Below are 27,396 nucleotides of genomic sequence, written 5' to 3'. Positions count from 1 at the left end.
TTCAGAAAAGAATACTTTTTTTCTTTTTTTTTTTGGTATAAGCGTGTCCCAAATACTGCATGAGCTATACTGCCTGGTATGGACTTACAGCAAACATTTATTCATTGCTTATCTGAAATTCAGATGTAACCAGGCAATCTGCATTTAATGTAGCAACTCTGTTCTTGTCACATGGGTACTTCCCCCTTACCTGACCCACATTGAATCCTGTCAGGCTTTTTTGGGCTGAGAAAAAGCTGTGGGGAAGAAGGAACTTCAGAAAAAGCTTTCGCCAGGAAAGACCTACATTGGTGCTTCTAGAATTTCAGGCGAGAATTTGGACCTGTGCCTGTATTACATGCCATGGGACAAAAATTACTGTGTGAGCACAAATGTGCTGGCTGGTTTATTTCCCCCCTGAACATAATGAAAATGAAAATGCTTTGAATGAATTGAAAGGGGGTGTTGTTTAAAGGAAGGCTGCCAGGAGCCTGTAAGTTTTTTCCGCACCAACTGAGACACATCTATGATTTCATTTTAAGCCTCTTTTTGTTAACTGTATACAGTTGGTATATGCGATTCAATAAACCTCATTTGTAAGAAAATAGTTTCATCCTCCCCCCAGTAACTTTTTGGCATCAGGTGATTAAAGGCATTTCTCCAAATTACTGACCACAAACAAGAAGCCCCTGACTACACAAAACAAAGCTAAAATCCAACTACCAGGAGATTGTGTAGTATTACTGAGTAAAGAAAAAAAAATTCCATAATTGGAACCTCATTCATTCAAAGAGGTACTAGACCGAAGTTGGAAAATTAATTGACCAAGTAGAATTAGAGGGTATATAATTAAGTTATTTAAATTGTTTAACTGTTTAAAAAAATATTTTCTCGTATAACGAATTATTCCAAACCAGTTATTAAAACAAAGCTCTTTTAAAACAACTTAGCCTGCAATTTACTATCCTACTTGAAATGAAGTAGGATAGTTAGTAAAATGTCTGAATGATATACATCCTTAACACATTTCACTAATCCTAAAAGACATCGTTTCCATTTCTTTTTAATTAGTGAGTTTTGACAATTTTCTATTTTTAACACATCTGCAGAACAACCTCTGTCTTACACGCAAGTATCATTATGATGATGTTATAGCCAAAGCTCGTTTTTTTTTACTTTAAAAGAAACTTTTAGGCCGGGTGCAATGGCTCACGACTGTAATCCCAGCACTTTGGGAGGCCGATGCGGGTGGATCATGAGGTCAGGTGTTCAAGACCAGACTGGCCAACATGGTGAAACCCTGTCTCTACTAAAAAATACAAAAAAAAAAAAAAAAATTAGCTAGGCATTGTGGCTCGTGCCTGTAATTCCAACTACTTGGGAGGCTGAGGTAGGAGAATTGCTTGAACCGGGACATGGGAAGCGGAGGTTGCTGTGAGCCAAGATCACGCCACAGAGCTACAGAGCGAGACTCCATCTCAAAAAAAAAAAAAGAGAAACTTTTAGAAGGAACATAATCCCTTACAAATACATAACAGGCATAGATCAAAGGACCACTCTGTTATGATACTGGTATTACGACGTGCTTTAGAAGGTGAGTATTTTTTGTTTTTCTCTGATGATAATCAGGTAAGCTCAGCTCAACAGTTGAAGAAATATTTTACCTTTTTACAATGCGACAAACACTGTGGTAGGTGCAGGAAAATTGAAGATGAGTTACACACAGTCCTAATCCTCCAGGATCTTTGGTCTCAATGCATTATTATTCAGGGCCCCAGATTCTTTGATTAAAGGATGCTCAAAGGATGCAGTTTGGAGAGAAGGACAGGTCTGCCCACAGGAGGTGTGAGCAGAGCTGAATGATGAAAGGAAACTGGAAAATATTCCCTTTAATCATTGTACCCTCTGCTATGTAGAGGACTCTGTCACATTTCTGAAACTTTCTCCCACTTTAAATACTCAATAGAGACCCCCCTCCAGCCTCTTCCATTGCAACAAACAGGTTTATCTGTTTCCAAACGGATCCATAAGGAACCTTTGGGCTTGTGTTCTTTTTGTGTTTCAGAAGTTGTTACATACTGTGCTGTGAACTTTAAGATAACTCAGCTTCAATGTCCTGCTCAGAAGTTAGAACACAGCTGCAGAGAGCTGTAAATAACTTGTTTCCATCACCCTTTGGGCCTGTGGAAATGGGTAATTGGGAAAAAGAGAAAAAGAAAGACGCTATCCTAATAGTTTTGTGAGCATGGATGATATGTTTGTACAACATGAGAAAAGGAATCTTAGGTTTTGGTTAGAGTTTTCATAGCGTTAGTGCTCAGTTTCTCAGTATTGTACTTCTCCATACTCGGGACATGAAATCAGGGACTTAGATTGTTTTCTGTTAATTACAAAGCAGGGAAGGAAATGCAGAACACACCTGTCGGGCAGTTGTCACTTGAGCTTTGTCAGTAACTTGGCAGCTCTGAACCCAACAGGTATGGGCTCCGCAGTTGATTTCGCTTCCACTGTGGTCGTCCCCTGCGCCCTGGGGAGTAAAGAAGGAAGAGAGTGAGTGAAATCAGCTTTCTTTTCGTACTTGGCTGGAGTTCATTATTACCTTCTGATTGTCCTGGGTAATCTTGGTAACTGTTCGTAAGGTCATGATCGCACCTGAGCAGGTGGCTGTGGAAGAAGGGCCACTGGCTTTGGATGAATCGACTGGGTTCAGGTTTTGGATCTGCCTTTTGTTTGGGCTGTAACTCTGGCCCAGTCACACGCTATGCTTACAATGCCATTTCCTCATCTATGACATTGTGATGGTGCCACCTAACTCCCTGGGTTAGGAGGGAATGAAATGAAATTACACAGTGTCTTTATTCAGGAGGATGAAAAATAGGAAAACAGTGTTTTCCTGAGCTGTTGAGAAATGTTTCATAAACATTGATTGAGAGCCGGGCATGGTGGCTCATGCCTGTAATCCCAGCACTTTGGGAGGCCAAGGGGGGCCAATCACTTGAGGCCAGGAGTTTGAAACCAGCCTGACCAACATGGTGGGATCCCATCTCTACAAAAAACACAAAAATTAGCTGGGCGTGGTGGCCTGCACCCATGGTTTCAGCTACTTGGGAGGCTGAGGCTGAAAAATCACTTGAATCCTGAAGGCAGAGGTTGCAGTGAGCTGAGATCACGCCACTGCACTCATGACAGAGTGAGACCCTGTCTCATAAAACCCACAAAAACAAAAACATTGATTGAATGAAGGAATGACTTAGCAAATGAATTAGTGAGAATGACATTGATGATATTAAACTTCCATATTGCCTATGGCAAGACAGTCCCAGGTTTTATTTTATTTTATTTTTTTTAGATGGAGTCTCGCTCTGTCACTCGGGCTAAGTACACTGGCTCAATCTTGGCTCCCCGAGATCACCTTCACCTCCCAAGTTTAAGCAATTTCTCCACCTCAGCCTCCTGAGTCACTGGAATTACAGATGCCCACCACCACGCCTGGTTAATTTTTTTATTTTTAATAGAGATGGGGTTTCACCATGTTGTCCAGGCTGGTCTTGAACTCCTAACCTCAGGCGATCTCCTGCCTCAGCCTCCCAAGGTGCTGGGATTACAGGTGTGAGCCACCATGCCCGGCTAGTCCCAGATTTTCATTCAACTACCAGGGAATAACAAAATGCTTCTTTCCCCAAGGTGTGGCACCCTCCGTGGAAGCCTTTGACAAGCTGATGAACAGTATGGTGGCTGAGTTTTTAAAGAACAGTAGGATGCTTGCTGGAGACGTGGAGACCCACGTAAGTACTTTTCTCCCCTGTTCTCAGTGGAGAGTTTAAACTTACCAGCCCAGCCTCTGATGACTCTAATGACCTGATGAGATCTCTCTTTACTTTTTTTTACTCTGGCTAGGCAGGTAGTGGCTAAAACATTCATCGCCATTTATTCATTTAATCGTTCCTGCAACGCATACAGATAGAGTGTTGTGGCACTGTTCTGGAAGCTGGGAGCATCGGGATGAACAAGACAGGCCATGTCCTGCTCTCAAAGAACTTCCACTTTAGCCTGGGAAACAGATGATATCTACAAATACATAAACAAATTCAAGTAGTGTTAAGTTACGACAAAAGAATAAGAAAGCAGGGTTGTACAGAATGCTGGGAGCAGGGGTGTTGCTTAAGATAGGAAGGTGTGTCTGAGATGATACTGAGCAGAGATCTGATAGAGAGAGGGAGTGAGCTGTGGAGTGATGTTGGGAAGAGAGTTCCAGGCAGAGGAACAGCAAGAGCGAAGGCTCAGAGCAAGCAAGGTGTGGTCTCAGCAGAACAGATGGCCTGGGAGAAGATCAGGAAGTGGGGTAACAAGGGCTCAGAGTACAATATGCACTTCTAGTGACGGTGAGGGACTTGGCTTTCCTTCCCACTGTGATGGGAAGCCACCTGGGGGCACTGGGCAGAGGACTCGGAACAATTTGATTTATGCTTTAAAAAAGCTCCCCTGTGGGCCGGGCGCGGTGGCTCAAGCCTGTAATCCCAGCACTTTGGGAGGCCGAGGCGGGTGGATCACAAGGTCAACAGATCGAGACCATCTTGGTCAACATGGTGAAACCCCGTCTCTACTAAAATTACAAAAAATTAGCTGGGCACGGTGGTGCGTGCCTGTAATCCCAGCTGCTCGGGAGGCTGAGGAAGGAGAATTGCCTGAACCCAGGAGGTGGAAATTGCGGTGAGCCGAGATCGCGCCATTGCACTCCAGCCTAGGTAACAAGAGCGAAACTCCGTCTCAAAAAAAAAAAGCTCCCCTGGCTGAGCTGACTCACTCAGCAGCCACCTGTCTTCTTTCTGTAAAATGTGGCCTGAGGATATCACCTTACATCCGTTGGGATGGCTGCTATTTGAAGAACAGAAATTAACAAGGTGAGGATGTGGAGAAACTGGAGCCTCTATGTACGGTTGGTGGGAATGTAAAATGGTGCAGACACTGTGGAAAATAGTATGTTGACTTCTCAAAAAAAAAAAATATGGAACTACCATATGATACAACAATTTCACTTCTACATATATATCCCGCAAATTTGAAAGCAGCATCTCCAAGAGACACCCATGTTCATAACAGCATTATTTACAATAGCCACGAGGTGGAAGCAACCCAAGTGTGCATTGACAGATACACTAAATGTGGTCTGTACATTCAATGGAATATTAGTCAGCCTTGAAAAGGAAGGAAATGCTGCTACATACTGTAGGGTGGATGAACCTTGAGAATATTATGCTAAGTGAAATAAGCCAGACACAAAAAAGACAAATGCTCTATTATTCCATGTATGTGCAGTACCTAGGGTGGTCAAATTCATGGAGACAAAGCAGAATGGTGTTTGCCAGAGGCAGCGGGGAGGAGAGAATAGGAAATTGTTCAATGAGTACAGAGTTTCAGTTTTCAAAGATGAAAACCTCCTGAGGCTACACGATGGTGTGAGTATACTGAGCTGGACACTAAAAATGGTTAAGGTGGTACATTTTGTGTCATGTACATCTTAATATAATTTTGAACAAAGTACAGCCTGAGGAAAAGCAAATACACAGACGTTGATCATCTCTGGATTGGAAGAGAATTTTAAAGATGCCTAAGCTTGCTTGCCAGTTTTAAAAAATATTAGCATCATGTTCGAGGTTAGTCATTGTTTGCATGCATTTAGTGAAAATCGAATGCGATAGCCAAACCAATTAAAAACATAAAAAGAAATGTATCACTGGGTTCTTCCTTTTCTTTGGCCTTTGTTTCTCACTAAGGATTGAATTCCAAATCCACCTACCTATAGTTTTCTCAGCAATGAGACAAGCCTGTCAAAACCATTTTCAGTATAGATTCACAGAAAATCTGGTTCTTGACTGAAGTTGTGGTTTGGGGCTTTAAAAAAATAGTAGAAAGGGATTCTCTCTTTGCTCCCCTCCCAATGAGACATTGTATGCAACACCCCACACCGTCTCCCAGGGGGTCCGGGGACTCCAGTTAGGCCAGTCTCCAAGAGTGTCATTAAACAGGTACTTATCATCACATTGCAATGTATTTGTTTGTCACGTCTAAGAAAAGCCAAGATTCTTCTCCATTTTTGTTGAAGTTCCTGTTGGTGAAAGAGAGAAGCCTTGATGTATATGAGTTCTGGAAAAGCCTGTGCACTAAGACGCGTCTGCATCAAACGTGTCGCACAGCTCTATTGCTACTACTCTAGTCTGTTCTTTCCCTCAGTGTTCTTGTTTACAGGAAACCTCGGATGCGGCAAAAGAGTGGCTGAGCCTCTTATATTCTGAGGCATGATAACTCCTGAAAGCTAACACATACAGAGGAGTATTGTCCGCAGTACCCTGAAAGAGATGCTCGAGTGACTGACAGACATTTTCACTCTCGAACATGATCACAGTGATTAGTATATCATTATGGTTACTATTAATTAATGTCGACATTAGGCTTCTGAGGTGCAGAGTACATTATAACTCATTAGGAGTACCTCAAAAATTCTAGATAGAAGCTTTTTACAAGAGAATAATGAGACCTGTAAATAAGTATATTTAGCTTTGCACTTTTAAAAAAGATTTAAGATTTAAATGCTATCTTCAAATTGCATAGTAAACAGTTCCTTTGAGTTCTTTTTAGAATGAAGTGAGTTATAAAGTGTAACTCGATTCATATTAAGTTTTTCACCTCCTCATTCATCAGCCTGTAAACAGGATGAGTCAGATGAAGGAATATTCTCAGTAACGAATATGTAATGCTTAAGGAAATTTATGTTCTCACTAGTTTTTAAAAAATAGAGGAAAGGAAAGAAAAGAATAAAAGAGGAAGGAAGAAAGGCAATAAGAAAGAGAGAAAGAAAGAAACACGTGTCATCTGAAGGTTTGGACTCCAGCTCTGCAGCACAAAGAGAAGTGCAGGCAGTGAGAGTCCATCTGCCCATGACTTCAGCACTTTGAACATACCGTTTGCTTTTTCTCTCGTTTATAGAACCATGTGTCATTGGTCTTAAGCCTGCAGCTGTTGCTCTCACATCAGCCAGAAGTGGGCGTTGAACTTTATTCCAAGAACACACCTGTTGCCTAGAAAAAAAAAAAAAACCCTCACATACCTGATTGTACAGGATGGAAATTTGAGAATGACACAAATGTGCATCATGTTAAATCCCGCGCCTGTGCTTAAAGCCATTTCCCAGATACCAGTAAGGAATAAGGGCAGCCAAGCTATGATTTAACGTCTGCCTCAGTGTGTTGGCTGCTGGTTGGGCTTAGTTTACTGAACACTCAATAGTCTATTGACAGAACAGACCACAAAAAAGGGGAACTAATAGCTACAATTAGGAATCTCTGCTGAACCGAAGAGCGTAACAGGTTTAGAAAAGATTAGATCTTGTAAAGCCTCCTTGTGTGCAACCTAACCAAAGGGCTTATGTAAACCACTCTTCAACCCGGAAACACTGACACAGCTCCCACCCCTTTTAAAAAAGAATGCACGACTTTATACATAATTGCATAAATGCATAATTTTATAATAGATATTGGGTAAATAGAGTTCTCAATATCAAAGAAGCAGATCCTCTAGAAACTGGGCCTACGTAATACCTAACCCTTGGTTGGACATCATTTATCCATAAATATGTGATTTTGAGTTTGTCTTTTTTTTTTTTTTTCAAATGGAGTCTTGCTCTATAATTCAGGCTGGAGTGCAGTAGTGCGATCTCAGCTCACTGCAACCTCTACCTCCCAGGTTCAAGCAATTCTCCTGTCTCAGCCACGTGAGTAACTGGGATTACAGGCACACGACACTATGCTTGGCTAATTTTTATATGTTTAGTAGAGACAGGTTTTCACCATGTTGGCCAGGTCTTGAACTCCTGACCTTGTGATCCGCCTACCTCTGCCTCCCAAAGTACTGGGATTACAGGGATGAGCCACTGTGTCTGGCCATTGGGGGTTATTTTTTAACAAAGCTATCCTATTGTTAGGATTCATAGCAGAGCTTATCTCAGGTCTGTTTCTAATGGATGAGACAGACATGAAGTAACTGCCTATCATAGCTCTTCCTAACCCAAGTCTTTTTTGGAGATTTCTAGAATTTACATTTTAAATATTTATAGGAATCTGGAATATTTATTTCCTGTTCTTGATGGAAATGAATTTTAAAAACTCCTATTACTGCATGCTTTCACTAATAAGTGGGAGCTAAACATTGAGAACACATGGACACAAAGAAGGGGATGGTATATAGTGGGACAACCAGAGAGTAGAGTGTGGAAGAAAGGGGAGAATCAGAACCTGTTGGGTGCTGCTGGGCACGGTGGCTCACACTTGTAATCCCAGTACCTTGGGAGGCTGAAGTGGGTAGATCATGAGGTCAGGAGATCAAGACCATGGTGGCCAGCATGGTGAAACCACATCTCTACTAAAAATACAAAAAAAAAAAAATTAGCTAGGTGTGGTGGCGCATGCCTTTAGTCCCAGCTACTTGGGAGGCTGAGGCAGGAGAATGCTTGAACCCAGGAGGCAGAGATTGCAGTGAGCTGAGATTGCACTACTGTACTACAGCCTGGGCGACAGTCCAAGACTCTGTCTCAAAATAAAAAAAGAAAAGAAACCTGTCGGGTGCTACGCTTATCACATGGGCAATGAAGTCACCTGTACATCAAACCTACGTGACACAAAATTTACGTACATAACAAACCTGAACTTAAACTGGAAGTTCAAAAAAAGATATCATTTAAAAAATTCTTATTATTTAAAATGAAAGAACCACAATTTTAACGAAAGGGCGATAAAATTCAACTAAATGTAACACACATAAAACACTGTGATCAAATCACCTGCCACACAATGTTCTGTCCTTGAGTTCCTTGACTTCTGTCAAGGATGAACATGGTCAGAAAGTTATCAGAGCCTCACTTTTGATGAGTAACAATCACTGTGCCAGATGTTTCTAGTCTTGACCGTTTACTTAAATCATCTACAAAATATGTTGCTCATTTTGTGCCATGCTGTTCATGAGTTCAAAGAGTGGCAACAGGAGAAGTCTCTCTTCCTCTGACTCGCACTGGCAGTTTGTATTAACATTTGGATTTCCAGTGGCCCTGCTTTTGACAGCATGACCTTGAGCTAGTCCCTTAATCTGCTCCTTAAAGAGGCAGGATGACATAATTTATCAGGGCCTCTGGCTCTCAATAGCCCATGCCCCTGACTCATCAGTTCTCTCAGCCTGAAGGCACGAGGGAGCTATTTGGTTTCCAAATAGCTTGCAATAGGGTGGCCTCATCACCATTACAAAAAGCATCTAGAGCAATGTCAGGGTAGATACCATGAGAAACCAGCAGAAGGAACCATGTCGGCAGAAGGATACACATAACACAAAAGATGAAGCATCTTTTCATTCTAGGTGAACATCTGGCTCCTTCATCTAAAAGGACCCGTAGGTCTCTATGAGTCTGTGCTTTCTGGTCCTACGAGTTGTCACATCTTCCTTTACATAAATCTTATCTTTGAAACATGTAATAACCTTATTTCTGGAATAAATAATACAAAATATCTGCATGTTTATTTTACGAATGGTATCTGTATTCTTCCAGTTCTTTTGATTCTAGAAGATATTTGTGGATCATTTGTACTCATTTAAAAAGTGACCATTTACAATTTTAGTGCTTTAGAATCTGTGTCTGTATAGGATCCCCATCCCGAGAAAACTTGTCAGAAGCACCGCCGTGGGGCTGACTCAGCAAACCAGCCCATTCTACGTCGATCTTCTCACCTGCCCACTCTGCCTTCAGCCAAGTTGGTCTTCCCGTGAGCTTCCAGTTTCCTGCTCATTGTCTTAATTTGAACATTAATTTTTATTACCACTAGATGTAGAATATCTTGGCAATTGCAAGCCTGAAGGATCTGTATGTCTTTTAGTTTCTCCAAATGGCAGAGATCCAAAAAATGACTCGCGTCAGGAATTCTGCCTCTGGGTTTCATCCAGGCTTTAAATTGGGCCCTTCTTTCTGACTGTCTTAGCCATGAACGATAGCCAGAATTTTTAGAGAAGGAAGCATTTAAAAGTCACCCATTCCAGTTATTCACTCCCTTGCTTGCTTGTTTTCTTTTTTTTCTTGCTTCCTCCCTTCCTTTCTTCTCCCTCTTTTCTTTCTTTCCTTTTATTTTCATCCTTCTTTCCTTCCATAATTCCTTTTCTCACCTTCTCTGTCCCTCCCTTTTTCCCCTTTTCTTTCTTCCTCCCTTTCTTCCTTCTCCCTTTCTTTCTTTACTTCTATTTTCTTTTTCTTCCTTTCCTCCTTTCTCCTCCCTCCTTTCCTTCCTTCTATCCATCCATCTATCTGTCTTTCTGTCTTCTACAGAGAAGGAAACTGCAAATTAGCGAGGCTAGGTGATGTGGGTGGTGTGTTAAAGACCTCAGCAATGCAGTGGCAGACAAGTAGCTTTTTTGGGTTTACGGTATTTTTTTTTAACGGAGTTTGACTCCTTGCCCAGGCTGGAGTGCAATGGCACAATCTCAGATCACTGCAACCTCTGCCTCCCAGGTTCAAGTGATTCTCCTGCCTCAGCCTCCCAAGTAGCTGGGACTACAGTCCTGCACCACCATGTCCAGCTAATTTTTATGTTTTTAACAGAGATGGGGTTTCATTATGTTGGCCAGGCTGATCTCAAATTCCTGACCTCAAGTGATCTCCCATCACCCCCAGATGGGACTGTCTGACCTCAAGTGATCTCCCATCACCCCCAGATGGGACTGTCTAGTTGCAGGAAAACAAGTTCAGGCATCTCACTGATTCTACATTATGGTGAGTTGTATAATTATTTCATTATATATTACAATGTAATAAGAATAGAAATAAAGTGCCCAGTAAATGTAATGTGCACATTTTCCTTTTTCTTGGACAGCAAATATGCTTTCTGCCAAACTCTTGCCTCAGTGCTTTCCTTTCTGCTTTTTTAGTAATTTAATTTTTTTTTTTTTTTAATGGAGTCTCACTCTGTCGCCCAGGCTGGAGTGCAATGGTGCCATCTCAGATCACTACAACCTCTGCCTCCAGAGTAGCTGTGACTACGGTCCTGCGCCACCACACCCAGCTAATTTTTGTGTTTTTAACAGAGACAGGGTTTCATTATGTTGGCCAGACAGGTCTTGAATTCCTGACCTCAAGTCATCCTCCTGCTTTATCTGTGGAAAAATTGTCTTCCATGAAATTGGCCCCTGATGCCAAAAGGATTGGGGAGTGCTGGTCTAGGTGGTGGGTCTGGAGCACAGAGCAGGGTGCAGCAGGTTAGAGGGTGGGTCTGGAGCAGCAGAGATCAGCAGGGAGCAGCAGGATGCTGGGTGAAGGGAAGGGCATTGTGCTTTTAAGATCCATTGTAAGTTGTCTTCCATGGGGAATATGCCCCTTACACTTTCATCAGCAATGGATGAGTGTGTCTGTTTCCCCAAACTCACCTATGGAGGGAGTTGTCAGTGGAGTTTTGCTGATCATATAGGTGACAAACAGTGTCATTTTCAATTTGTGTTTTTCTTACGATGAGTGAGGTTCAGCACCTTTTCACATGTTTCAGGGTCACTTATATCACTTTTGCTGTGAGTTGTTTATGCATTTCTTTTGTCCATAGACAGAAACAAGGAGGTCATTGGTTTATTATTGATTTCTAGATAACTTTACATAATGGGGATATTAGCCTCTGTCTGTGGTGAGAGATATAAATAATTTCCCCGTTGTCATTGTGACATTATGACTATGACATTTCTGGCCGATGCGCTGGCTCACCCCTGTAATCCCAGCACTTTGGGTGACAGAGTCAGGTGAATCATGAGGTCAGGCATTAAGACCAGCCTGACCAACATGGTGAAACCCTGTCTCTACTAAAAATACAAAAAATAGCTGGGTGTGGTGGTGGGCACCTGTAATCCCATCTACTCGGGAGGCTGAGGCAGGATAATTGCTTGAACCCAGGAGACGGAGGTTGCAGTGAGCTGAGATTGTGCCACTGTACTCCAGCCTGGGCCACAGAGCTAGACTTCATCTCAAAAAAAAAAAAAAAGACATTGCTTATGTTGTTGTTGATGTTGTTTTTGATGTTTATGTAGTAGAATTTATCATAACATATCATTTTATTTTCTTTTATGGCTTCTAGATTGTAAGTTGTCATTTAAAAGGCTTTTTCTTCTAATGCTTTCATGGCTTCATTTTTGACACATACATTTGATCCACATTTGACTTTATCTTGGTGAGTAATGTAAGGCATGGATCCAATTTTTTTTTTTCCAGATAGGGTCTTGCAATTCCCTTCACTATCATTAGTCAGTCCATTTCCCACATGGATCGAAATGCTGCCTTTATCACCTGCTAAACACCTGTATGTCTTCAGATCTCATTTTGGACTTTCTGTTCATTCCACTGTGCTGTTCGTGTCTCAGTTCCAGCTGTTTTAGTCAGTGAGGATTTAGAGCAGCTGTACTCAACCTTTTTGGCGCCAGGGACCGGTTTCATGAAGACAGTTTTTCCATGGACTGGGAAGAGGGATTGCACTTTATTTCTATTATTATTATGTACTCATCATCAGATTGAATCAGTGAGAGCCCTGAGCTGATTTTCCTGCAACTAGATGGTCTCATTTAGGAGTAATGGGAGACAGTGACAGATCATCAGGCATTAGATTCTCATAAGGAGTGCACAATGAAGATCCCTCGTGTGCTCCGTTCACAGTAGGGTTTGTGCTCCTATGAGAATCTAATGCTGCTGCTCATCTGACAGGAGGCAGAGCTCAGGTGGTGATGCAAGAGATGGGGCGCGGTTATAAGTATAGATGAGGCTCCACTCAATGGCTGGCTTGCTCACTGCTCACCTCCTGCTGTGCGCCCCAGTTCCTGACAGGCCATGGACCAGTACCAGTCTGTGTCCTGGAGGCTGAGGACCCCTGATTTAGAGTATGTTTCATGTGCAATAGGGTTAATTCTCCCCTTATCCAGAGTTCTTCTGTGTGTTTTTGCTTGTTTGTCTTTTTGTTTAAAATCAGCTTGTCTGTTTCCAGAAGAAAAATGTTGGAGTTTTAATTGGAATCCGGTTAAAATTGTAAATAGTATTAAAATGTTCACATCTGTATGATGTTGAGTCTTCCTATCCAAAACCAGGAAATGTCTCTCCATTGATTCAAGTCCACTTTTGTGTCCTTCAGGAGGACTATCAAGTCTTTCTGCAGTTTGGCATGGTTCTTGAGTTTATTTTGGAGGACAGGGGTTGTTATTTTTAGCAAATGAACTACTTTTGTCTGTATATTTTTGAATTGGTTGTTCACATATGTGAAAGCTGCTGATTTCTGCGTGTTAATTTTGTGTCTGGCTACCTTTCTGAAGCTAATTTTTTTTTGAGACGGAGTCTTCCTCTGTCACCAGGCTGGAGTGCAGTGGTACAATCTCAGCTCATTGCAACCTCCACCTCCTTGGTTCAAACCATTCTTCTGCCTCAGCCTCCCGAGTAGCTGGGACCATAGGCGTGTGCCACCATGCCCGGCTAATTTTTGTATTTTTAGTAGAGACGGGGTTTCACCATGTTGGCCAGGATGGTCTCGATCTCTTGACCTCGTGATCCGCTCGTCTCAGCCTCCCAAAGCGCTGGGATTACGTGTATGAGCCACTGCGCCCGGCTGTCGCTCACTTTTGTTGTTTTTTATTGGAGCTTTTCAGTTGATTATCCAGCACTTTCTAGGTATATAGTTATTTGCAAAGAGTAATTAATTGACCTCTTCCTTTTTATACTTTTCATGTCTTTTTACTTACTATTACCTTTAAGACAGTGTTTTTAAAATATTGACAGAGGCTTATCTTTTGGCAGCAATGCCAGCCCATTAAGTATGATGCTTGTTTTGTGCTGAAAAACACTGTTTGTGTGTGTGTGTGTGTGTGTGTGTGGTCATTTTAATGTTCAATTCTGTATCTCCCATTTTTAAGCAAGAAGATTATTGGTCTTTTTCAGCATCTATAGAGATGCTAAAAATATAACTTTTCTTAATAAGTTAATTATATTAATATATTAGTATTTCTTAATATTGGACCATTCTTGTATTTCAGGAGGCTAGTTAGTTATGTTGAAGTGACCATTCTAAGCTTTATTTTATGCTTCTTTCAAGATGTTTAAGGAATTTCACATGTGGCAAAGGGAAATATGAAATTTTCTGAGTCATATGAACTAATTTGTTCAAGAAAAATATGAAGCCTTTGAAAAATCCTTATGCACTTTTAAGCTTTATTATTAATATGTTATTAAATATCAAGTGCATTTTTAAATACTTTTTTATACTTAAGACCATTATATGTGCATAGTACAAACTTATTTCAGGTCCTCTGTCCAAATGAAAAAAAAATGTCCTTTTTTTCTTTGAGAAAAAAGGGTCTCACTGCCTTCACTCAGGCTGGACTGCAGTGGCAGGATCAAGGCTCACTGCAGCCTCAACTTCCTGGGCTCAGGTGATTTTCCCATCCCTGCCTCCTGAATAGCTAGGACTACAGGTGCACACCACCATGCCCAGCTAATTTTTCATATTTTTTATAGAGACAGGGTTTCACCATTTTGTTTAGGCTGGTCTCGAACTCCTAGACTCAAGCAATCCTCCCACCTTGGCCTCCCAAAGTATTGAGATTACAGAGTAAGCCATGGAGCCTGGCCTTAAAATATACATTTTCTGTCACAGATTCATAATTGAACTATGGCCAACAGATTTGAAACATGTAGCTGTTGAGAAAAAAAGTGAAGTTAACTTTAAAATGCATTTTTTTCTGTTATGTACGTAACCTACACTTTTCAAATTTAAAATTAAAAAAAAAACAGCAACAATGTATAGGAATCATAATGAACTCTTGTTGCTTTCGCTTCTTTACATAACTTGTGATTGCCTGTACAAACAAATTAAGCAGGAAGAGGAAGAACCTCCACAATGACATTAGCCTTTCCTGGCCTGTTTTCAGTAGCAAATACTTTAGGGGCAATTAAATTCTTTGGTCGAGTAAATCAGGCAAAGCTGAATCCTCACTGGAGTTGCTGAATCTGAAAGAGAGTCCTCTATGCCCTAGAGCTCATGATATAATGATTTGAATATTACACTAGGGAAAGGAAACCTGGGGTTTATGTCCAAGTTGACCATGAACTTAGTGTGCTACTGTGGATGAGGTTCTTAATCCTCTGGGTCTTTGAACTTGCACATGATGATGTTTGTCACCAGGAAGCCTGTGGACATCCGTCCTGGTTCTTCCTTTCTGTTCTGTGTTCACTGACTAAGCGAAATGGAACAGACAGCATGTACAGGGCTGCATTTGTGAGCATGCCCAGGGCTGCTGCAGCTGGGGCAAATCATATTACCCCTGGGTATCTCTTCACTTGCTCCTGGGAAGAAATTGATTGAGTCTCACATGCATGATGTTGCTCTGTGGAAATGCGTGGCATGTATCTACAGCTCAGCCCATGTCAGAAGCTCCTGAGAGTTAGCTGGGTGTGGTGGCTCAGACCTGTAATCCCAGCATTTTTACTAGAGGCCAAGTGGGGAGAATTGCTTGAGGCTGGGGGTTCAAGACCAGCCCAAGCAATACAGTGAGACCCCATCACTAATTTTTTTTTTTTTTTTGAGATGGAGTCTCACTCTGTCACCCAGGCTGGAGTGCAGTGGCGGCACCTCGGCTCACTGCAACCTCTGCCTCCTGGGTTCAAGCCATCCTCATGCCTCAGCCTCCCGAGTATCTGGGACTACAGTAGAGACGGGGTTTCACCATGTTGACCAGGGTGGTCTCAAACACCTGATCCACCACTTACATGATCCACCAATTTGGGCTCACAAGCTGCTGGGATTACAGGTGTGAGCCACTGGGCCTGGCCAATCCCATCACTATTAAGAAAATAAACTTCTTGAGAGTAACCAGCAACTTTCTTCCTAACATTTTCTCCTCAAAAATACCTTTTTATTAGCTGAGCATGGTGGCACGCACCTGTAACCCTGGCTTCTTGGGAGACTGAAGCGGGTCATTTTAGCCCAGGAGTTCTAGGCAGCGGTGGGCCATGGTCACAGTACTGCACTCCAGCCTGGGTGACAGAGGAGGCTCTGTCTCAGAAAAAAAAAAAAAAAAAAGGAAGAAAGAATAGGCTTTCGGAGGATAGAGGATTGTTTCCAATGTCGGGAATTCATCATGCCACTGAATACTGCAGAATATATGTCCTTTCTCTTGCCTCTTTCCTTGCCTTCTTTCTTCTCTACCTTCTTTTTATAACTATGCCCATAATTGGAACATGTGTTGTTGTTTTCTATCTAGACTTCGGGATAACTCTATCGTTTGCCTGGAGGCTGCTTCAGCAGTACTTTTGTCCAAAAGGAATGACCTCTTTACGTACTGACTTCATTTAGCTTATCTTGTTATTTCTACTCACGCACCCATTCTCACAAAACACACGTGTGTGCACGCACACCCCACTCATCTATGCCTTCCTCATGATATCATTATTAGCTACATATAAGAAAAAACAGTCTCAGCCAAATGTGTGGGCACTATGGCTGAAGCTTCACTCTGATTCTAGGGAACGTGTTTGCAGATTTCTTGTATTTCTATACATAAAGCAAGGGCAAAATAAGTTTTCCAACCTTCAGTATTTCTTTTCCTTTTCTGGTTGTCTTTACATTGTGGTTTAACACTGTTAGTTTTAAAACATGCCAGGTTTTACATACATATGTTTATGTATGTTATAACACATTATACACCAAGTCTTTTTCATGCATCAAATATAAGATGTTTTAGTGATGTAAGAGAGAACAGGGCATTCAATGCACTAGTAATTTATCGCTCACATGTGTTTACAGTACAAATCTTTCCCTTTCAGAAAACCCTTAAAAATTTTTAGATAGTAAGGTACTTGGAATGCTGATACTTGACTTTAAATTACTTTAGTTAAAACAAATTAATATACAGGTAAAGTAGTATGATTTATAACTTTGGGCCTACCTACTGAGAGTTGGGGTTTCTTACTAGGTTCTAGAATTATGCTCTTTTCCTCCGGCCCTCTCTCTGTCTAGCACTGTGCCCATAATAGTTAATCAGTGTTTTCTAAATGAATGCGTGAAAACAAGTATGTAAATGGAGGAATCAAATTATTAAGGAATAATGGAATCAATGGACAGATGAATTCACTGTGGCTGACAGCTTGAATCAAGCCAAACCTAGACAGAGCAGTCAAAAAACATCATCGAGGCCTGGTTTTAAGTCAGGAAATTAGCAAGTGAAATACTGAGAAACATAGACTATTATCAACACCTGTGAAAAGAAGGAAAAAAATATGTAGACAGATTGCTGTGTCACTACAGATTTTGGTTTCTCTCTCTCTCTCTGTCTCTACACACACAGACACACACACACACACACACACACACACAAACTCTCTCTCTCTCTCTCTCTCTCTCTCCCCTGAATTTATCACAGCTGTTTATCTGGTACCCTCCCTCATTTCTCTTCATTCATTCTCATTGTCCTTTTGTAGTTGAGGAAAGTGAGCCATTGAAAGACTGGACCTCTGAGGCAATTTAAGAAAGTGAGACAAAGATTCCTAAGCAACCAGAAAATTCATCAATATGTTGACTTGTAGTCACTGCCAATAGAAACCCCTTGAGCTTCATCTGAGGCAATATATTATGTGAACCTTACTATAAGTATTTTATTTTTTATTCTATTTCTTTCTTCATTCATTCGTTTATTTATTTTGAGACAGAGTTTCACTCTGCCGCCCAGGTTGGAGTGCAGTGGCGTGATCTTGGCTCACTGCAACCTCCACCCGCCGGGTTCAAGCGATTCCCCTGCCTTAACCTCCAGAGTAGCTGGGATTACAGGTATCTGCCACCATGGCCAGCTAATTTTTGTATTTTTAATAAAGACAGGGTTTCACCAAGCTAGCAAGGATGGTCTTGATCTCCTGACCTCGTGATCCGCCCACCTCAGCTTCCCAAAGTTCTGGGATTACAGGCATGAGCCACAGCGCCTAGCTTTGTATTTCGTTTTTTTTAATTTCATTTTTCTAGTACTGCATCTTTTTTTTTTTCTGGAAAGCTCATTTATTTATTCTTTCTTTCTTTCTTTTTTTTAATTGCAGTACTGCATCTTTACTTATTTTACAAAGGTATCAGTCTGTGATAGCTGAGACATTATGAAGAAGTCTTCCCTATAGGCTACTGAGCAGTACTTACATAACGCAAAATGCTAAAAAATTTATTTCACCATGCTTTTAGTTAAATGAAACAAGAAAACAATAACACGAAATGAAACATAGTTATTTGTTGTAAATGCTGATACCTGGAGGAATGTGAGTTTAATTAGAGAAGGTCAAAGACATAAATAAGGATTTCTGTGCGTACTTTCAGCTGACTTTGGGTCTGATTCTTTTCTACTTTTGATACCGAACAAGATTTTTCTTTTTTCTTTATGTGAGTACATAGTTATGCTGTTTTGGTGCTTAGCAACCATTATTAGGGTTATCTTGGAATTCATGAGTGGGACAAAAAGACAGGAAAAGAGCTTTTCTGAGGATAACTGAGCAGGATTTGAAAGAAGGAAGAGTAGAGAGGTGGCATATGCACTTGAGAGAGGTTTGTCGTGTTAAAAATAACGTCTGGAGGGATATTCATTGAATTACTGGCAGTGGTCGTCCTGGGGGGGTGGGATTATTGAGGCTTGTACACTTTAAACGTCCATGTCTTTTGAACTTTTTTGAACAAGCATGTGGCGCTGTGATCATCAGAAGAGGGGAAAGGAATATTTGGTGCTAGAGTAAAAAAATCTTGGAATCAAGATATTGCCTGAAAGGCAGCTCACCCAGCAGCAAAAAACAAAGTAAAGAGAAAATGTGGGCACCAGCTGGTCCCGCCAATCCTGCACAGGTTGGCTCCAGGGCACCCTTGTGGTCAGGAGTCCCAGCTGCCTGGGAATCCGTGGGGAGAATGAGGATCGAGTGTTTAGCAAGGATCTTTCATGGTTGAGTGGTCATAGTGAGCTCTCAATGCAGATGTGTTGATATTGGGTGGGCATGGTTCTGAACAAAATCTGGATCTTGGCTTTTTTTTTTTAAGAGATAGAGTCTTGCTGTATCACCCAGGCTGGAGTGCAGTGGCATGATCATAGTTCACTGCAGCCTTAAACTCCTGGGTTCAAGAGATCCTCCCACCTCAGCCTCCCAAGTAACTGGGACCACGGGCAGCTAATTAAAAAAAAAAGTTTGTAGAGACGGCGGAGGGGTGGTCTCACTGTGTTATCCATGCTGGTCTTGAACTCCTGGCCTCAAGCAGTCCTCCCACCATGGCCTTCCAAAATACTGGCATTATAGGTGTGAGCCATCATAACTGGCCCTTAGCTACATTTTACAGTCACTAGAGATCAACTTTCTTTTCTTGCCTTGTTTTCATTTTCCGTATTAGTAAGAGAAGCAATTTTTTAAAAAGGGAAGGAAAACTAGCATTTGTGGAGGGTCTGCTAGGTATCAGGCACTGGGCACAGCTGTCAACAAACATTACTCCCCTTAATCATTAGGAGAAGTTTTGTTTTTGTTTTTGTTTTTTTTCCTGAGACACGGTCTTGCTCTGTCACCCAGGCTGGAGTGCAGTGGCATGATCTCGGCTCACTGCAACCTCCGACACCTGAGTTCAAGCAGTTGTCCCACTTCAGCCTTTGGAGTAGCTAGGATTACAGGCACTCACCATCATGCCCGGCTAATTTTTGTGTTTTTGTAGAGAAGGGATTTCGCCATATTGGCCAGGCTGCTCTTGAACACCTTACCTCAGGTGATCTGCCTGCCTTGGCCTCCCAAAGTGCTGGGATTACAGGTTTGAGCCAGCGCACCCAGTCAAGAGTTTTTAATGTATCTTTTGAGGTAATGAAATCATGCCTCAGAAAAGTTGGGTAAGTTGGGAATGGCTATGTGTGTAGTAAGGGGTAGAGTTGAATTCGATCCAAGGCCTATCTGAAGCTCATGCTTATGGTTTCTCTACTATACCACACTGTTTTACAATAATTTCAGTGCTTCATTATTAAGCAGTAGTTACTAAGCTTCTGTTGTAATAGAGGCCCTTCTATATAGGGACCTACTGGCTTAGTCCTCCGGAATGTATTTTCTACATGGAGACACAAGGCATATATACATTCATGAACACTTAGATAAGAATATGACTTAAATAACACAAAGTGAAAGGATAATGCCATATGCTTAGTGTCACATTCTCATATAAGGAGTACCTTGTTGTCTCTGATTTTTCTGAGTGGACTTAGTAGCCAAATATTGTTTATTTGCGAAGACCCAGGATTTGTCAACCATGAAGGATTTGCCGGTTCTCTAAGCCAAAAGATTTGGCTTCAATGGGTTGACAAAGTGCTTTAGATTCCTTAAGTGATAGAAAAACAAGTTAGAGAATTTGGAGAGGAGCCAATCAGCCAAGGGTTTTGTGGCTATACAGCGATTGAATTTGAAAATGCAGTTTATTCACGTGAATAGTTTTGTTCGGAATATACATTTGTAACAATACTCATGCCTGTCAGAAGAGCAAATGGATTTAAATATCAGTGGTGTTTTCTTTCTTTTCCTCTTCCCATGCCCTTAGAACTACTCACTGTTTTAAATTCTTTCCAGTCTTTGATCTCTTAAAATATAAATTGCAATAATAAATTATTTAGAAGAGTTCTATGTTGGGCTTTTTAAGTTACAGCGATTGGTCTTACAGTACAGATTTTGCAGACTTCTCTGCACCTACTGTTTTTTGTCACCTGCTTATTTAGCTTAGACCATGTCTTCTGGGCCTGTTTCCATGTCAATTAGTTGAAGTCTACATTATCTTTTTTTTTTTTTGAGATAGAATCACTCTGTTGCCCAGGCTGGAGTGCAGTGGTGTGATCTTGGCTCACTGCAACCTCCGTTTCCTGAGTTCAAGCAATTCTCCTGCCTCAGCCTCCTAAATAGCTGGGATTAAAGGCACCCACCACCACGCCAGACTAATTTTTGTATTTATAGTAAAGACAGGTTTTTGCCATGTTGGCCAGGCTGGTCTTGAACTTCTGACCTCAAGTGATTCGCCTGCCTTGGCCTCCCAAAGTGCTGGGATTACAGGTGTGAGCTACAGCTCTCAGCCACATCATCATTTTTAATGACTGTATAGTATTTCTTCGTGTGTTACACCATAATTGATTTAAACAATCAAAATCGTATGTAGGTAATGTATGTACAAGAATTTGGGGCTTGGACTAAGGTAACACAAGTGAAGCCCCCAGGGTGTGACCTTAAGAGAGAACACTTCTTAAATTCGATATCACAGGCTCCTTGCTAACTCTACCGTGCCTACCCCTGCAAGGATGGTCATCTAGTAGTATTTATAATCATTTAAAAAAGTAGTGACATTTGACTTGTTTTCAGTTTTTACCCTATTGTAAACCAAATTGCAGTTAAAAGCCTTGTACAAACAATTATTACTGTTATTATTATTGAGATGCAGCTTCACTCTCATTGCCAAGGCTGGAGTGCAATGGCACGATCTCAGCTCATTGCAACCTCCTTCTCCTGGATTCAAGCAATCCTCCTGCCTCGGCCTCCCAACTAGGTAGGATTACAGGCACCCACCACCATGCCTAGCTAATATTTTGTATTTTCAGTAGAGATGAGGTTTCACCATGTTGGCCAGGCTGGTCGTGGACCCCTGACCTCAGGTGGTCCATCTGCCTACCCAAAGTTCTGGGATTATGAGCATGAGCCACCGTGCCTGGCCAATTATTTTATAATTGTACAATTCTTTTCTCAAGGAAAATTTCTACAGTTGGAATGCCTGGCCAATGGCAAGTGGTCCCTAATATTTACTGCCAAATTATTCTCCCACATATATGTTGTACTGATTCATATTCTCACAGTGTCTTAAATGCTTTAGGCTATTTGGTGATAATTATGAACTAGAAAAATAGGAGTTTTAGGGAAATGGTGCATGATTTGAATGAACATTAATATTCATGACATTGATTGTTTAAAAATACTTTGCCCTCTGCTGAACAAGCAGGAAAATAAAAACAACCCACATAAATCATCCTTTTTGCAAAAGAAAACCATTTATCAGTTCTACCTTTGATCTATTTGATGTTAGCAAGCAATTTGTTTAAACTGCCTCTTTGGGGTTGGATATGACGTATTTTGAACGGGGTTGATGGGATGTTGAGGTCATCTTAACTGAAACCAGTAATGTAGCTGAAATAAATAATAAAAGGTTTTAGGTCTGGATGTAGAAAAGACACATTGGAGCTGTTTCTTAGTGTCATAATTGTGCACTGATGTAAATACTTTTGTGAGCTGGAAGTTGTCAAGGCAACAGTCCTATTAATGAAAAATAAACCTCATTTATTATCAGTGCCTGAATGATTATTCTTTAAATAAATGTACCTAGTGGTCTAACAGTGACATTCTCAGTCTACCTACTCATCTCTCCTTCCCAGATTGCAAAATTATTTAGCCTTATTCAATAAGCATGTCTCCTTTATCTGCCAATGAGTAAAATCATTGGGAAAAAAAATCAGTAAACTGTAAGAGCATTAAAAATGCTAATTTTTAACAATTGCCTACTATAAAATTATTGCCCTTTTGATATGTGCTTTGGCTAAGGCAGAGCCTAAAATCAACTGTGATTTGGTTGGTATTTGAACAGGCCAGAGTCTTTGAATTAACTTGACTTTACGATTCAATGGAATATTGCCAATAAGTGGAGTGTGACATTACTGCTTCCTTCCTCCAGTGAGACTATAAATTTAGACTCCATTTTATTGTATGCACATGGACACTACAGAAAGGCAGCTGTGGCTGAGTCGTAGCCTTTATGAAATCTCTTGTCTTGAGGAGCCCTGGAACTCTGTGAGGGGAGACAGTGGTTCCAATGACTGAGGACCAAGCAGTATGCTTTCTGGATTTTAGAGAAAAGGAAATCTTCTATCAACAAAAAAAAAATTCCCCTTTTCCTTTTCTTTTTTTGTGAAAATGCTTCTTGTGTTTTGTCAAGCTGACCAAATGGAAAAACTTGCCGTGGGTTAGTCATATCAACAGAACCCATCCTTCCCAGGTTGGATGTTTGCTGTCTGCTCCACACAGTTCACACCTCAGCACTTATTACTCTCATGCACTAATGATTCTGTGTTCCTATCTTGTTTCCCCTGATTTATATCTAATTTAGCACCTTGGCACATAGTAGGTATTCAGAAAATACTTTTTTTAAATGCTTTTTTTTTTAGATACAGAGTCTCACACTGTCACCTAGGCTGGGGTGTAGTGGTGCCATCTCAGCTCACTACAACCTCTGCCTCCCTGGTTCAGGCAATTCTCCTGCCTCAGCCTCCTGAGTAGCTGGGATTACAGGCACTTGGCACCACACCCAGCTAATTTTGGTATTTTTAGTAGGAACAGGATTTGACCATGTTGGCCAGGCTGGTTTCAAAGTCCTGACCTCAGGTGATCTGCTCACCTTGGCCTCCCAAAGTGCTGGGATTACAGGCATGAGCCATTGTGCCCTGCCCAGAAAATACTTTTTGATTGTGAAATTGTATGATAAATTTCTGTTTAAAAGAATAAATAAATTTGTTTCACTGAATTCTTTTCAACAGATTTCTGATAATGAAAAAAATGTTTGACATAAGAATAATGGACAATCCATATTTGAAAAAGGGAACAAAAACTGTTCATAATCCCACTGCTCGAAGATAACTTCCACCGATACTATGGCATGTCTATTTCATAAGGACATTTTTTCAGAGTCTAAAAAAGCCAGCCATTGGACAGTCTGTTTTCTCCTTGGTAAGAGAATCACAGTGTAATCTATGCTGGCCATGTGTATAGGGCAAGTGACAGCTGCCACGCACTAGCAGGGTACAGGTAGTTCAGATGAGATATTAGGATGCCGACCAATGATGGGACCACTTACAGACCGAGAAAAGCTGGCTCTTCTGTCTCACCATGGCAATTTTGGATTCAACCACAAATAGCAGGCAGTCTGACTTGTCATTTCTTAACTCAGCTTTAGACTGTGTTACTGACAAAGCAGATTTAACCCTCAGAATAAGTTTTAACGCAAGCAGTGTAAGTTTCTGTGTTGCCGGCTCTTCCGGCTTCTCTGTGCGCTTTCCTAATGGCACACCGGGAAGAGAAAGAGTAATTTCCTGAGCCTATCATGCACACTAGGGAAAGGTCCAAGGAACCCAAGAAGTCATCGCCAAGAAACATTTCATACTTCTTTATTTTATTCTTGGCTCTGACAGCACCAAGGGGCAGTTTGAGTGTTGATTTAGCGCCCCTCCCCCATCTCCATAATGCCTCCAGCCATCCAATAAATAAATAATAATAATTAATAAATAAATATGCTAAAAATAATAATAAGCACAAAGAATAGAATCTTTTGTAGTTAGTATAAGCATCTTTAGAGAACTTTGCTATTTTTAACAAGCAGAAACAACTGAAGTAACAACAGAGCACTTATCATAGAGTTTCATATGTGACCTTCCATTTCAGTTTCACTGTCCTTTCCACCAGACAACTATCCCTAAGCCCCTCTCAGGTAGGTATTTATCACCCTCACCCTCACCTCGTCCGTAGATTCCCCACACGTGTCAGTTCATGGGGAGATGAACTGGAATGGAAGTTCCATAACATTGCCTGAGTAAGTCCTTTCTAGTTTAAAAAAAAAAAAAAAGTGGCGGAGGGGGCCAGATATTTTAACTCACAGGACTGATAGCAGAAGTTGGGAGGATACAGGGATATTACGGCTTCTCCATCAACTACTTATAAATCAACATTGGTTGGGTTTAACCTTTCATCATTCAGACTCAGTTCAGATCTTGACCGTGTTGTTCCATTTGTTCTTCCATCTGCTCAGCAGGTCTTGAGCACCTGCTGTGTGGCAGGCAATGGGCAGGGTGGAAGCTGAGATTTGAAGGTGAGGTGGGACTTGGAAGTGGAGACTTGGAAGAATGCTAGAGGGAGCATACTAGGACAAAACCAGGGATGGCTTGGAACACGCCTGATGACTTTGGAAAACGTCTCTATTTAGGTCTAGATGGTGTCGACTAAGGAACTGCCTTTTTCCTGCATTACTGTTGTGGATTCATTACATGATTGGCATCACTTGGACTGGTGTATCAGGGAAAAGACAAATGCCTATGATATCCATCTGTGTCTTCTGTTTTTGAGAATGGTCATATGCCCCATCTGTTGTTCCTTGAGCCCTCATCACTAAAGTCAGCTCCCATACTTAATTTTCAGTCATGTTGCCTTGACCACAGTGAGCAGAATCCTTATCAAACAGTAAATACATGTAAGTTGTCTGCTATAGGCAATACCCCATGTTAGGCTCAGCAGAGGATACGGAAGAAGGGAACAGGAAATCTTGGCTCTTTAGGGATGGAGAGCATCACTGAGGAAGCAGTGAAGACACTATTTCCACAAAGTTAACCCACAGTGGTAATTAGTATGGGATTAGGGAGAGGGTGGTAGGCTCAGGTCAGTAGACCTGACTCTAATCCTACATTTGTCCACCAATCTTGGGAAATTCACCAGCCTCTCCAGATTTTGATTTCTTTTTGGAGAGGCAGAGACCTGTCTCTGGGTAAATAAATATATTTATTGTCCCAGGGCTTTCTCTTTCTCTTTTCTTTCTCCTCCCTTCCTTCCCTCCTTCTCTCTCTCTCTCTCTCTCTCTCTTTTTCTTGCCTAGGCTGGAGTGCTGTGGCATGATCATGGCTCACTGCAGCCTCAACCTTCTGGGCTCAAGCAATCTCCCTGACTCAGCCTCCTGAATAGCTGGGACTACAGGCATGTGCCACCATGCCTGGCTGATTTTTAAAATTTTTTGTAGAGACGGGGTTTTGCCATGTTGTCCAGGCTGGTCTCAAACTCCTGGGCTGAAGTGATCCACCCACCGGGCCTCCCAAAGTACTGGGATTACAGGCATGAGCCACTGCGTCTGGCTCAGGGCTCCTTCATGCAGGGTCCTGGGGTGTGTGGGAGACCACACTGACTGGGGCACAGGGTGCTTGGAGAGGAGTCGTGGCCATGACACTAGAAGATGAGGGTCCAATTGTACAGAGCTTCGGAGTCCAGGCAAAATTCTAGACTCATCCAAGCCCTTTATAAGAAATGAGAGCCCTTGAAGTGATTATAAGAGATGTATGTGTCCTGGCGCTGGCTGAGTAGGGATGGGATGAGGCATTCTTTCCTTGGCCTGCAGCCTCTGCTCCCAAACACCATTAGCACATTTTTACCCCGGAGTCTTGTTTTCTTTCCTTTCACTCTTCATTTGTAATCTCCCATTACTGTGGCTGCCCTGTGCTCAGCAGAGAGGCAGAGTGCTCATGTGGCTGCTTTATAAATACTTCTGGGTGGTGATAGTTCCCATGACTGGCTTAACTCTGCCCACTTGTCTTCTTCCATTAGGTAAGTAGTAGTAGCTCCGAAGTCAGTCTAGCTGATAGGTTTCAAAAGAACTCGCTCGATGCAATTATATCCAGCTCCCATGATCTGCATTGTTTTCATCGACTTTTGCCAAACTTTTCCATTTTCTGTGCTTCAAGACTCCCCGGGCAATAAAAGAGAACTTGGAAAGAATCAGGATTTAGGGATTCTTGCTTCAGCTTTGCCACTTGGGCAGAGAGCTTTATCTATTTTTTCTTTTTTATTTTTTTGAGAGCTTTATTTTTTCTAGATGTTCATCCCTTCACTTAAAAAAAATGCAAGGGTTGAACGAAATGAGCCCCTTCGGATGGTATAAGTGTATGGTTTTGTTACAGTAGGTGGGTAGACATGAGCAGGGCAGGAGAGTCCCCAACTCTAGGAATGTCAGGCCACAATCAGGCGATGGTCCAGAGGTTGTTAACTGTCTCTCTACAATAGTAACTGGTCGCAGCTGACACCAAGGAAAGGCAATCTCCCAATAAATAGAAAAGAAACCCTGAAACTGGTGATAAGGTCCCGATAAGAGCTAAGGAGCTGGGTGAGCGGACTCAATCATGAGCACTAACAGGCAAAATGGCGGAGTTTAACTGGTCTATGACCTTCCTCCAGGAATGCTCTGCCGGTAAGGTTAAAAAAAAAAAAAAAAAAAAAAAGCCTCAACTGAGCATGCGCACAACCTAAAGAAACACACTGCGCATGCGGTCCCGCCCAAGTGCGGACAGCCCACCTCAAGGGAGGGATCGGGAGAAGAGACACTGACCCAAGAAGAACGCCAGCGTGGAAAACCCCGAATCAAAGGTCAGACCACACACTTGAATCTCTCAAGTCGCCACCTAGCCCTCTTCCAAGGGTACTTCCTTTCATCCCTGCTCTAAACTTTTTAATAAACGTTCCCTCCTGCTCTCAAACTTACCTCAGTCTCTCCCCCGCCCCCCGCC

The 27,396-nt window shown here is 41.7% G+C and overlaps 1 protein-coding gene and 1 long non-coding RNA gene across 14 annotated transcripts in view; one reads left to right on the top strand and one right to left on the bottom strand.

Moving 5' to 3' along the window:
* Positions 1–27,396, top strand: part of CAP2 (cyclase associated actin cytoskeleton regulatory protein 2) — a 142,193-nt gene that overhangs the window by 27,352 nt on the left and 87,445 nt on the right. For 12 of the 13 annotated variants that reach the window (XM_035294829.3, XM_035294827.3, XM_008993922.6 and 9 more), the window contains one exon: positions 3,664–3,764. In XM_035294829.3, the coding sequence (XP_035150720.1) occupies positions 3,699–3,764 (66 nt within the window). In that variant the 5' untranslated portion in view covers positions 3,664–3,698. Of the gene's footprint in view, positions 1–3,661; positions 27,257–27,396 lie in introns of those variants that run through there. The other variant, XM_078368289.1, reaches the window with a different exon arrangement.
* On the bottom strand, positions 1,505–7,057 carry LOC144582021 (uncharacterized). The gene is made up of 3 exons (XR_013533701.1): positions 6,939–7,057; positions 3,810–6,085; positions 1,505–2,506 (listed from the first exon to the last, which is right to left on the bottom strand). It is a non-coding gene; the product is annotated as an uncharacterized LOC144582021 (long non-coding RNA).

This window comes from Callithrix jacchus, chromosome 4, assembly GCF_049354715.1.
Source record: "Callithrix jacchus isolate 240 chromosome 4, calJac240_pri, whole genome shotgun sequence".
In the NCBI taxonomy this organism is placed as follows: domain Eukaryota; kingdom Metazoa; phylum Chordata; class Mammalia; order Primates; family Cebidae; genus Callithrix; species Callithrix jacchus.
Note: the sequence above shows the minus strand (reverse complement) of the source record. Positions and strands in the feature narration are given on the sequence as shown.